The 13,287-nt window shown below is 45.7% G+C and overlaps 1 protein-coding gene across 3 annotated transcripts in view; it reads right to left on the bottom strand.

Moving 5' to 3' along the window:
• The window catches only part of RNF157 (ring finger protein 157), an 80,429-nt gene extending 70,255 nt beyond the window's left edge, over positions 1–10,174 (bottom strand). For all 3 annotated transcript variants that reach the window (XM_059379652.1, XM_059379653.1, XM_059379654.1), the window contains exon 1: positions 10,023–10,174. In XM_059379652.1, coding sequence (XP_059235635.1) covers positions 10,023–10,110 — 88 coding nt within the window. In that variant the 5' untranslated portion in view covers positions 10,111–10,174. The remainder of the gene's footprint in view (positions 1–10,022) is intronic.
• Positions 10,175–13,287: the final 3,113 nt, after the last annotated feature.

Below are 13,287 nucleotides of genomic sequence, written 5' to 3'. Positions count from 1 at the left end.
TTGGGACATTCTGGATGCAAATCCTCTATCAATGTGTTTTGCAAAGATTTTCATTCAGAAGGTGGCTTGATTTTTCATCTTCTTGTTTCCTGAAGCAGAAACATCCTTAATTTTGAAGAAATCCAATTTACCAGTTTTTTCCTCTTCTGGATTGTGCTTTTGATGCTATATCAAAGAACTCCTTGTCTAATTTGAATCAAATAAATATTTTCTCCTGTATCTTCTTTCAGGGATTTACAGTTTTCTTTCTTACATTTGGGCCTTTTTTTTTTTAAAGATTGTATTTATTTATTTATTTATTTATTTATTTGACAGACAGAGATCACAAGTAGGCAGAGAGGCAGGCAGAGAGAGAAGGAGGAAGCAGGCTCCCCACTGAGCAGAGAGCCTGATGCGGGGCTCGATCCCAGGACCCTGAGATCATGACCTGAGCCGAAGGCAGAGGCTTTAACCCACTGAGCCACCCAGGCGTTGGGCTGTTTTTTTAAACAGCTCTATTGAGATATAGTTCACACACCACACAATTCACCTATTTAAAGTGTACTATCCAATGGTTTTCCAGTATATTCACAGTTATGTAACTATTCAGCACTAATTTTAGGACATTTTCATTATCCCAACAAGAAACCCATTAGCAGTCCCCCCCAAACCGCCCCCCCCAAGACACTCGCTAATCTACTTTCTGTCTCAGAGGATTTGCCTCTCACGGACATTCAGGATTATACAACGTATAGCATTTTGCTTCTGGCTTCTTTCACTTGACATTAATATTTCAAGGTTCATCCACGGTGAAGCAAATACCAATACTTCAGTCCCTGTTGTTGCCAAATAATGTTCCATTGTGTGGACTTATCACATTTTATCAACTGTTCCATTTGCCAGTTGATGGACATCTGGGTTATTTCCACCTTTTAGCTATTATGAAAAATGCTACTGTGAACACTGATGTACACACATTTTTTCCCATTTTTTTCTTGGGTGTATATATACCTAGAAGTGGAATTAACTGAGTCATTTAAGGAACAGTCAAACCATTTTCCAAAACAACTGCACTATTTTACATTTCTGCCGGCAGGGTGCCGGAGTTTCAGTTTCTCTACATCCTCATTAAACTTGTTATTAGTCGTTATACTGACTACAGCCATCCTGCGGGGTGTGAAGCAGTAACTAATTAGCATTGCATTTCCCTAATGGCTAACAAGAGTGAGCATCTTTTCATGTGTTTATTGTCCATGTGTGTACCTTTTTGGTCTATTCAGGACCATTGTTCCTTTTCTAGTTGGGTTGTCTTTTTCTTATTGAATTGTACAAGTTCTTTATATATTCTTGATATAGATCCCTTATCATATATATGATTTACTAATATTTTCTCCCGTCCTGTGACTTGTATTTTCATTCTGTAATCCATTCCGTGTTAATTCTTGGTGATATGAAGGAAGAGTTTAAGTTTTGTTTTGTTTTGGTTTTTTTGCATGTTATTATTCAAATGTCCCAGCACCATTTGGCAGGGGGGGGCTTATTCTTTTCCTCTTGAAATGCCTTGGTACTTTTTTTTTTTTTAAGGTTCTATTTATGGGGCACCTAGATGGCTCAGTCACTTAGGCATCTGCCTTCAACTCAGGTCATGATCCCGGGGTCCTGGGATCAAGCCCCGCTTTGGGCTCCCTGCTCAATGGGGACCCTGCCTCTCTCTACCACTCTCCTGCTTGTTCCCTCTCTGTCAAATAAATAAATAAATAAAATCTTAAAAAAAAAAAAAAACAAAAAACAGCTGGTCAATTTCTTTTAAAAAACATCTGTTGGGATTTTGACTCAATTTTTAGCTCAATTTGAAGAACACTGGCATCTTCACAATATTGACTTTTCCAACATGAAATGTTTAATTACTTAATCTTTCTAAACTTCTTTAAAGCATCAATCTCAGCAATATTTTACAATTTTCAGTCTTATAGAATCTTCAGTCTTACAAGTCTTATACTTCTTATGTTAAATTCATTCTAAGAATTTTATTCTTTTTGATGCTATTGGGAATGAAATGCTTTCTTAATTTAATTTTCAGATTATTGCTTGTATGTAAAAATAGAATTGACTTTTGTATGTTGATCTTGGATGTGCAAACTTCTGAACTCATCTATTAATTGTAGTGGTATTTTTGTGGACTCCTTGGTGTTTCCTACACATAGGGTCATGTCATCAGTGAATAGACAGTTTTACTTCTTCCCTTATAATTTGGATATTTTTTTTTTAAAGATATTTATTTATTTGGCAGAGACACACAGTGAGAGAGGGAACACAAGCAGGGAGAGTGGGAGAAGGAGGAGCAGGCTTCCCAAGGAGCAGGGAGCCCGATGTGGGGCTTGATTCCAGGACGGTGGGATCACGACCTGAGCTGAAGGCAGATGCTTAATGACTGAGCCACCCAGGCGCCCCTATCTGGATACCTTAAAGATTTTTTTTTAAATGTGTATGTGTGTTTGTTTATTTTGCCATACTAGACAGAGTCTCCCATCAACACTGAATGGCAAAAGCAGACATCCTTCCCTTGTTCCAGATCTGAGCAGGAAAGCATTCTGTATTTCACCGTTAAGTATTATTAGCCAGGCTTTTCACAGATGCCCTTTATCAGGCTGAGGAAGTTCCCTCTATGCCTAGTTTGCTGAGTGTTCTTCATCTTGGAAAGGCTAGATTTGTCAAATGTTTTGTCTCCATGTATTGAAATAAACATGTGGTTTTCTTCTTTATTCTACTAAAATAATACATTTATATTTGATTGCTATTAATCATTGTCACGTAAAATATTAACATTGATTTCAGACATCAAACCAACCCTGCATTCTCAGGATATATTCCTCTTGGTTATGGTATAGTCTGTATCCTTAGTTCTCTCTGTATGCCTGCATTCTACCTCTGATATAGATGATAAGCACTGAAATTCTGGAAGGAGCATAATTTTTAAATAATGATGTTTAAAGGTCATATATTTTAGATTAAAAAACTGTTTTCAGGGGCACCTGGGTGGCTCAGTGGGTTAAAGCCTCTGCCTTCGGCTCAGGTCATGATCCCAGGGTCCTGGGATCAAGCCCCGCATCGGGCTCTCTGCTCAGCGGGGAGCCTGCTTCCTCCTCTCTCTGACTCCCTCTCTGCCTACTTGTAATCTCTGTCTGTCAAATAAATAAATAAAATTAAAAAAAAAACTGTTTTCATAGCATAAGCACTCTTTCAGCAACTAAAACCTTGAACTTAGCACCTATTTTGTAAGAATAATTAGTTAGAATAGGAAATTACTATAATTGTTAAGTTTTATGTGTCAGCTTGGCTTGGCTATGGTGCCTAGTTGTTTGTCCAAACATTAATCTAGATGTTGCTGTGAGGGTATTTTGTAGACGTGATTAACATCTATAATTAGTTGACTTTAAGTAAAAGAGATTACCCTTGATAATGTGGGTGGGCTTCATCTAATCAGTTGAAGACTGTAAGAGCAAAAACTGAAGTTCCCCAGAAAATAAGGAATTTTCTGTCTTAAGACTCTAACATAGAAATCCTGCCTGAGTTTCCAGTCTGCCAGCTTGCTCTACAGATTTCAGATTCAAGACTACATCAACTCTTGTCTGAATTTCCAGCTTGCTGGCGGGCTCTAAATATTTTAGACTTGCCAGCCCCCACAATCACAGGAGCCAATTCCTTAAAATAAATCTTTTTATTTTAAGGAATGTATATTCCTTAAAATAAGGAGTAGACATTTTATTTTATTTTATTTTAAGGAATATACATATATTTTTATTTTTAGGAATATACAAATATTTTGTTTTTAATTTTAAGGAATATACATATATTTTTAAAGTATTTTTTAAGGGAGTATTTATTTTAAGGAATATACATGTATTTTTAAAATATACATATATCTCCTCTTGATTCTATCTCTTGGAGAATCCTAAATGATTCTGCCACCAAAGAGCTTGAATTGTTCATACGAACAGCCTGTATTAATATTCCCTTCTGTGACTCATATTCTGACTTACAACGTTGATCTGAGAGCTATCTTGCTGCTTGCCACAGGGATCGGAGCACTGAGCTCAAGGATCAGAATCTACAACTGGAGCACACGCAGTGCTCAATAACGCACACTGATGGTAACCCAGAAAGAGGAAAGAGATGCTAAAGAACCAAAGAACATAACCGCCATTGTGGAAGGAAACCAAAGGCCCTAAATCTGAGGACAAAATCAGGAAGTGAAAGAAATCAGTCTGTTAAGGATGACGTGAGATACAAATGAAGCAAAAATATTAGACGTTTGAAGAAGTGGGTGCCTGGGTGGCTCAGTCTGTTCAGCATCTCTCAAATCAATAAAATCTTAAAACAAAACAAAACAAAACAAAAAACATAAGTACTACATTTTAAGTGTTTAAAAAATAATACTAGCATTTGAGGGGCGCCTGGGTGGCTCGCTCAGTTAAGTGATGGACTCTTGATTTCAGCCCAGGTCATGACCTCACGGTCATGAGATGGAGCCACATCGGGCTCTGTGCTGGGCACGGAGCCTGCTTAAGATTCTCTTTCCCCTTCTCCCTGTGCCCCTCCCCTCAATGCATGTGCATGTGCCCCTGCTCTCTCTCTCAAAAAAAAAAAAAAAAGAGGGGAGCCTGGGTGGCTCAGTGGGTTAAGCCTCTGCTTTTGGCTCACGTCATGATCTCAGGGTCCTGGGATCGAGCCCTGCATCAGGCTCTCTGCTTGGCGGGGAGCCTGCTTCCTCCTCTCTCTCTGCCTGCCTCTCTACCTCCTTGTACGCTCTGTCAAAAAAAAAAAGAATACTAGCATTTGAACTCTTGATCTTGATGACTTAAGCATTAAATGGAGCAACATTTACTTTTTTTATGGTATTAAATGTATTTGGTATGAATTTCAGGAACTTACTTAATTTTGATGTATCAGTTAAACTGTGCCAAAACCAAACAATTCTTTATTCTGCAGTGAGTTCCAGATTTTTAAGTCCTTGGTTTCAAAACTGATGTTCCTAAGAGCTAAGAGAAGCTTTTATAACTATTTAATGGACAAAGACATTACCCGTGCTTTAAAACCTGCTCCCACCATAGGACAGATCCATGTGACAAGCATATAGGTTTTCCAGTATAACAAAAATTTGGAGGATAAGGATGCTAGCTGCTCAGGACTCTACCATTCTAAATTTTTTTTTTTTTTAAGATTATTTATTTATTTATTTATTTGAGAGAGAGACAGTGAGAGAGAGCATGAGTGAAGAGAAGGTCAGAGAGAGAAGCAGACTCCCCGTGGAGCTGGGAGCCTGATGCGGGACTCGATCCCTGGACTCCAGGATCATGACCTGAGCCGAAGGCAGTCGTCCAACCAACTGAGTCACCCAGGCGTCCCCATTCTGAATTTTTATAACAAGTTTAGCTCTTAACAACCTGAGCAAAATGAATTACTCTTGTTTTTCAATTTACTCAAATACGTAGAAGGAAATAAACTAGATTCATTGTAATTCATTCACTAAATTACAATGAATTAAATTGTCTTTATAGAATATGCCCATTTCTTGCTAGATAGAGAAAACAGGCCTACTGACTTTTATCCATGTGGATACCCCTTTCAAAAGATGAGCGAGCAGGGCGCCTGGGTGGCTCAGTCGGTTAAACAACTGCCTTCAGCTCAGGTCATGATCCCAGAGAGTCCTGGGATCAAGTCCCACTCCAGGCTCCCTTCTTGGTGGGGAGTCTGCTTCTCCCTCTGACTCTCTGCCTTCTCATGCTCTCTCTCTTTCAAATAAATAAATAAAATCTTAAAAATTAAAAATAAAAAAAGATGAGTATGCATGCATAACAACAACCACCTCAGCAAAGCCACACCTTTGCTAAACAAATGATTATGGGCGTGTAAAGAAGCGAAGATCTGGGAGAAGGATTGATAAGCATGCATAGCTTCTGTCTCAAAAATGACAAAGGTACCACCACATGCAGAACAGTGCTATAAATAGCTTTCTATGCTAATGCCGAAACATTATATAGAAATGAGCTCCCACCATGCTTTGTTATTTAAATGATTAATAATCATGTATTTATTAACAAAGCTAAATATCACCGAAGAACACATGTATAACATTAATCATTGCTGCACTATTTACAACAGTAAAAAACTGAAAAAAAAAGTTGAAAAAAAAAAATACCCTCCCAAATATTCATCAACAGAAGACACCTCAGTGGCTCAGTCATTAAGGGTCTGCCTTCAGCTCAGGTCATGATCTCAGGGTCCTGGGATTGAGCCCCATGTCGGGCTCCCGACTCAGCGGTAAGCCTGCTTCTCCATCTCCCACTCCCCCTGCTTCTGTTCCCCCTCTCACATGGTCTCTGTCAAATAAATAAATAAAATCTTAAAAAAAAAAAAGAACAAAGATATTCTCTAATATCAAAATAATATAAAAAGATCTTCAAAATCTCTAAAAGTGGGGGAAAAAAAGAGATGCCTGGCTGGTTCAGTCAGTACAGCATGTGACTCTTTATTTTTTTTTTTTAAGATTTTATTTATTTATTTGTTAGAGAGAGCGAGAGCGAGCACAGGCAGACAGAGTGGAAAGCAGAGGCAGAGGGAGAAGCAGGCTCCCTGCGGAGCAAGGAGCCGGATGCGGGACTCGATCCCAGGACGCTAGGACCATGACCTGAGCCGAAGGCAGCTGCCCAACCAACTGAGCCACCCAGGCGTCCCCAGCATGTGACTCTTGATCTCAGAGTTGCGAGTTCAAGCCCCAACAATGGGTGTAGAGATTACATTAAAATGTAAAATCTTGGGACGCCTGGGTGGCTCAGTTGGTTAAGCAAACATGGAGGCGCCTGGGTCATTCAGTCAGTTAAGCGTCCAATTCTTGATTTTGGCTCAGGTCACGATCTCTAGGTCGTGGGATCGAGTCCTGCCTCTGGCTCCACTCAGAGTTTATTGGGGATTCTTCCTCTCCCTCTATCCCCCACGTCGCCACTCACGCTCTTCCTCTAAATAAATAGATAAAATTTTTAAAAATTGAAAAAAAAGACTTTGAATCATGTAACTTATATTACTTATTGAAAAACGAAATCTTTTTTTTTTTTTAAATAGGCTCCACACCCAGAGTGGAACCCAAAGTGGGGCTTGAACTCATGACCCTGAGATCAAGACCTGAGCTGAGATCAAGAGTCAGACAAGTAACTGACTGAGCGACCCAGGGGCCTCCCCCAAAATAACCGTAAACGATTTAGGCTATTTTATTTCCACCCATCTCTAAAAAAAAAAAGAAAGAAAGAAAGAAAGAAAGAAACCTAAGTTTCAACATGAAATCTACTGTTCTCAATAATTTCTAAATATTTCCAGTTCAATGAGCCTCAGAAATGTAAAAATACAAAAGGAGGAAAGAAGCTGTGCGGGCCCTTTGGCCATCACAACAGGGACGGATGACAGAGCTGCTTTTTGAAACTGCCACAGACAGCAGAGTTTGAGACTTTCCAGAGAGCCAGAGGTCTCAGCTGAGCTGGTCCCCTGAAGAAAGCAGGCGGTGCTATTTGCTTTGTTCTATCAGTACTGGAGACAGGAAGACCTCAAAATCAACCCAGTCTGATTCCTCGGCAAGGACAGGCCTTTGAGTTTCTCTCCGTCTTGACGCCGAACAGCCTCCTTTCCACAAATCGTCACAAGTTCAAGTCCTCATGAAAGGCAGAGGCTGATGGCTTAGAGAGAAGAGCACGAACTGGGTGACCCTGGCCATCCTAATCTGTTTCTCTGGACTTCCATTTTCTTACTGGTGAGATGAGCGGAGCTGGGGCCAAATTCTCTCAAAGGTTCCTTTCAGGTCTGCAATACTACTATCCTACAAAAAGGTCAATTTAAAGATCAGATGAAGGGTAGGAGACGCCTCCAGACGAGCGCGTACACAAGTTCATGGAAATTCTCAAGTACAAAAGGGTTTGCTGACTGGCACCTGAATGTTCTGATTCTTACTTTTCTTTCTTTCTTTCTTTCTTTTTTTTTTTTTTTTTTTTTAAGATTTTATTTATTTATTTGACAGAGAGAAATCACAAGTAGACAGAGAGGCAGGCAGAGAGAGAGAGGGAAGTAGGCCCCCTGCTGAGCAGAGAGCCCGATACAGGACTCGATCCCAGGAGCCTGAGATCATGACCTGAGCCGAAGGCAGCGGCTTAACCCACTGAGCCACCCAGGTGCCCCTGATTCTTACTTTTCTAAAAAAGATTTTATTTATTTGTTTGAGAGAGAGAGGAACCAGTGGGCGTGGGGAGGGGGGGTGGCAGAGGGAGAGGGAGAAGCAGACTCCCTGCCCAGCAAGGAGCCCAGTCATGACCTGAGCAGAAGACAGACGCCTAACCAACTGAGCTACCCAGGTGTCCCTGATTCTTATTTTTTCTGCTTTATCTTCAACATAAATAATGCAGTCCCCTTGCAGTAAAGACTTCTCATTTACATAACTTCCAATTGGAAATGACTTAGAACTCGTTAACGCTTTTAAAACACGGATGGAGTGAAGAGAATGATTTCAGACTGCCAGCCCTGAGTGTGTTGGTTAAGAAAAGTTGGAGTTTGGTCTTTTGATCCTTTTATGATCATCCAAGACTCACATTACTATCCTTTGGGAAACAGCCTTCTAGAGATTTACCTATGCTAATTCCCACACGTGAAGGGAGGGTGAATCCTCTTCCAAGACTGCGAACTCCACCAAAATCTCTAAGCTCAGCAAAACATGCTCCATATTCTGATCGATAAAAACTAAGTGATTTCGGGGGCAGGGGGGACCATCCACAAATCCTGTGCATATTTTTGTCTATTAGAAAGCAAAGTGCATGCTTTTTTTGGCATTGATTTCATATAGTCATAATCAGCTCGAGTTTTATTAAAATGCTAAAGATCGGCAGCTTTATCCTAGGCTGTTTTTAAACAGCTCTTAATCCTATTCATCTCGGCAAGGATTCATGCTTTGGCACAAAAGCATGGGGAAACACAGCTCTCGCAGACAGTCTGCAGGGTGCAGGGCCACTGTCTGGTCCCTGCTTCCACCTGGCACAGACCAGACACACTGCTGGGAAAACAGCTCATCTCATTAGCATGTCTTTATTCTAAGGCTCCAATTCTGACACCTCTCCAAGATCACCCACATCCTCCTCAGGTCCCAGGCCAAAGAGAAGATGGTAGCCACCGGTCCCCCAGAAGACTGGAGAAAAGCAATGAAAAATAAAGAGCATAGACTTGGGGCAGGCACCAGAGTCCAGACTTGGCCGGGACTCAATCCACGCGATCCTCTCTACCTCGCTGTCAAATCCTCCTCCACCTCCCATGGTTATGCCACAACCCAGAGGCTGGACACACGTCTCTGTTTAATGATTCTGGAAACAAACGGAATACTTCACTACATTTTAAAGACCTGTGCCCTGTCCCCAGGCCATCCCCATTCCAAAAACCAGGTCTGCCGCTACTCTGGCAAAGGGACACCCGGCGCAGTCTGCTACTCAGATTCCCAAACACTGCTGTTTAACACTTCTTTCGGCTTGTGACAGCCTCTGGAAAAGCGCAGCCCTGCAAACGCATGCTGGGCCTCCTCCATCCTGCAGCAGGCAATGGAAGCTTCGTCCCGAGAAACCTACTTCCAACCTGCGCCCCTGCCTCCCTTTCCAGAGGCCTGGACGCGCGGACCCTGGCCGGTCCCCGGCCGCCCCCGCCCCCCCCCGCCCTCGCCCGCCCCAGCACAGGCGCCCCTGCCGGATGCCGGACCCGCTTCCCCAAGCCTCCAGCTCCCGAGGGGACAGGGCGCAGCGGGCGCGGACAAGGGCCCCGCCGGGGCCGCGGGCACCCCGCCCCTCGGGAGCCGCAGTCCCCCCGCACGCGTGTCTGTCGCCGGGCGCACGGCCTGCAGGCCCCTTCGCATTTGGGGGCGACCCGGCCGGCAGGCCACCGCGGCCACCCCGCCAAGGGCCCCTCCGCACCGGCCCGCAGACCTCCCGCCCCCGGCCCCGGGGCGCGCCCGGCCCGCCGGCCCTCACCGGACTTGGGCGGGTAGCGGTACACGGAATTGGACGGGATGTCCACCTCCTCCACGCCCGCGTGCTGCCGGCTGGTCAGGGCCCCCATGGCGCTGCGCCCGCGCCGCCCTCGCGGCTCACCGCGGCCGCTCGCCCGGCTCGCGGTGCGGGGGTCGGCGGCCCGCCTCGGCGCTGCGGCTCTGGCGGCGGGGAGCCCCCGGCGCGCCGCGCACCATCCTCCGCCGGGCCCCGCGGCGGCGCCTCTGCCGAGGGGGGCTGCGGGCTGGGGCCGGGGGCGCCGCCGCCGCCGCCGCCGCCGCCTCAGGCCGCGTGATGTCAGCGACCGCTCGCGCGCGGGGCCCGCGGCGGCCGCGGCCAATGGCGGGGCGGGGCGGGGCGTCGGCGGCGCGCCAGCCAATGGGCGGCGGGATGCGGCGGGAGCGGCGGCGGTCCGGGCGCGGGGAGCCGGCTGGGCGCTCGAGGCTCCCGGCGCCGGCCGGGGGTGCCGCGGCCTGCGGGTCGCACGACAGTCCGTCCCGGAGCCCGTCGCCCTTCTGCCAGACCCCCGAGGCGGTGCGCGGCTGTCCGGCGGAGGGGAGGCTGCTCCGGCTCCGCCCCTGGCATCCGCGAGCGGGCGGTCAGGAGCCCGCAGAGGGGCGCCGCCAACCCCCGGCCCCCAGTCCCGGCGCCCAGCCGTGGCGGTCCGAGTGCGTTCCGAGCAGAGAACTGCGTGGCGTGCGCGTCTCTCTCGTCCCCAGCGCCTCTGCCCCAAAGTACCCTGCTGATCCCATCTCCCAGGGGTCGGGGAGATGACCCAAGGCTGGTGACCCGCGCTAGGAAGATGTCGCCATCCCTCTCACGTAGCTCCTTTCCGAGCGCCGAGCTCTATCCACGCACCCTGTTTTTGGGTCCCTGAGGCGGCTCCTGTAACTCTGAAGTTTGGAGCGCATCAGCCCAAGATAAGATCAAGACATCCAACCTCTGATTGCATCTTTTGGAAACTTCGGAGGCCTGCGTGCGGAGAGTCAGCGCAGGGGAACGCGAGCAGGGTCAGGCAGAACACGGGGCCCCTCTTGATGAAAACACATGAGACAGTGGGAGGCTTGGACGGGCAGAAGGCGTCATTCCAAAGCTTAATTATAGACACCTGTATTTTAAACCATTTATTTTATTTGTGGGTCTGGTGGGGTTTTTTTCTCAGAGGGTGGACTGCTCAGCAGAAATTTCAACTGCTAGAACATGACTTCAACAACTTTTCACCATGTTTGAAATACAGTCTGTGGCATGTGCAGTTCCCTTGATTAGGTTCATAAAGACTTTTTACAGAGTCTAGCTCTTTCCTGATTATATTTTGCAGTTTTCATTGCCGTCTTTTCCACAGCACCCAACAGACCTGCTGCTAAAGGTAGGGAAGCCTAGTTGCCTTGGTTTTCTCCCTAGACCCCAGGACGGCAGGAACACACTGCTGTTTTATATTGACTGATTAAGAATGGCTCGAGTTAGGGGCGCCTGGGTGGCTCAGTGGATTAAAGCCTCTGCCTTCGGCTCAGGTCATGATCCCAGAGTCCTGGGATCGAGCCCCACATCAGGCTCTCTGCTGGGCAGGGAGCCTGCTTTTCCTCCTCTCTCTGCCTGCCTCTCTCTCTACTTGTGATCTCTGTCAAATAAATAAATAAAATCTTAAAAAAAAAAAAAAAAAGGAGAATGGCTCGAGTTACAGGTCAAGTCCCTGACCCGGACAAGCTGGTGGGAACCCATCTTCCCAGCACCGGGCAGAGTTCAGAGCCCTCCCCTCCAGCCCCTGGCCCTAATCACTAGAAGGCTTCCAGACATTTCTCTGGGAAGGAATTGATGTCCTTCTTGATACTCCTTTCCCCACATGCAGGTCCTACCTTCTAGTAACAATAAGGTAAACTACCAATCACGAAGAATCTAGAACAGCAGAGGCCTTCAGCACATTGCAGAGTAAAATGTTGCCTTATCATCCTGGGCTCCTTCAGAAACCTTTGTTCTTCCTGCCCTCAACATCCTGCATCATCCTCTTTATGGGTTCCTCCGGCACCTGAGGGTCTCAGTCAGAGCCCAGCGGGGATGTGGTTCAATAGGGCAGCTCAGTTCTGTTGTTTGCGAGGATCTATTCTGGCCCCAACTCAGCCTGCTTTGAGGCTGGGAAACGGGTTCATTTCTCATCTTAGATAACACTGTGCAAGCCTGTAACTTGTTTCCTCCTCCCACGAATGAGTCAGGAATCCAATGCTTGGGATAGGAGAAGAAAACAAAGCACGGCACAATAATATCAGTGGACATTTATTGTCCACTCTCTTTGCCAGGCCCTATTTTGAACACTTTTACATATTAAAGCATTCATCCAAAGAGCATGTGACTCAGGGCTTCTGAGTTCAAGCCCCATGTCTGATGTAGAGATTACTTAAATTCTTTTTGTTTTTTAAGATTTTATTTATTTAGGGGCACCTGGGTGGCTCAGTGGGTTAAGCCTCTGCCTTCCACTCAGGTCATGATCTCAGGGTCCTGGGATCGAGCCCTGCGTTGGGCTTTCTGCTCATCGGGGAGCCTGCATCCCCCGCCCCCGTCTGCCTCTCTACCTACTTGTGATCTCTCTGTCAAATAAATAAATAAAATCGTTTAAAAAATGTATTTATTTACTAGTCAGAGAGAGAGAGGGCACAAGCAGGGGGAGCAGCAGGCAGAGGGAGAAGCAGGCTCCCCACTGAGCAGGGATCCCAGGACCCCCCCAGATCATGACCTGAGCCAAAGGAAGACTACTTCCCAACTGAGCCACCCAGGTACCACTTTTCTTATTATTTCTTTTTAACTGAGCCTTGATTCACTCTACTTCTTCATAACAGGCAGTGAAGGCCAGATTATTTCATTTTATTAAGAATTTATCTTTAGGGATGCCTGTGTGGCTCAGTCATTTAAACGTCTGCATTGGGCCCAGGTCATGATCCTGGGGTCCTGGGATGAGCCCCACATCTGTCTCATTACTCAGCAGGGAGCCTGTTTCTCCCTCTTTATCTGCCCTTCCTCACCCCCCCCCCCCACCGGGCTTGTGCTTCCTCTCCCTCTATCTCAAATAAATAAATAATCTTTAAAAGAAATAAAAGGAAAAAGTAATTGATTGCTTGATTAATTAATTAATTAATTAATTAAAGAGAAGCAGTAGGGGTGTCTGCCTGGCTTAGTTGGTAGAGCATGCAACTCTTTTTTTTTTTTTTTTTAAGACTTTATTTATTTATTTGACAGACAGAGATCACAAGTAGGCACA

Source organism: Mustela nigripes, chromosome 16 (assembly GCF_022355385.1).
Source record: "Mustela nigripes isolate SB6536 chromosome 16, MUSNIG.SB6536, whole genome shotgun sequence".
Classification (NCBI taxonomy): domain Eukaryota; kingdom Metazoa; phylum Chordata; class Mammalia; order Carnivora; family Mustelidae; genus Mustela; species Mustela nigripes.
Note: the sequence above shows the minus strand (reverse complement) of the source record. Positions and strands in the feature narration are given on the sequence as shown.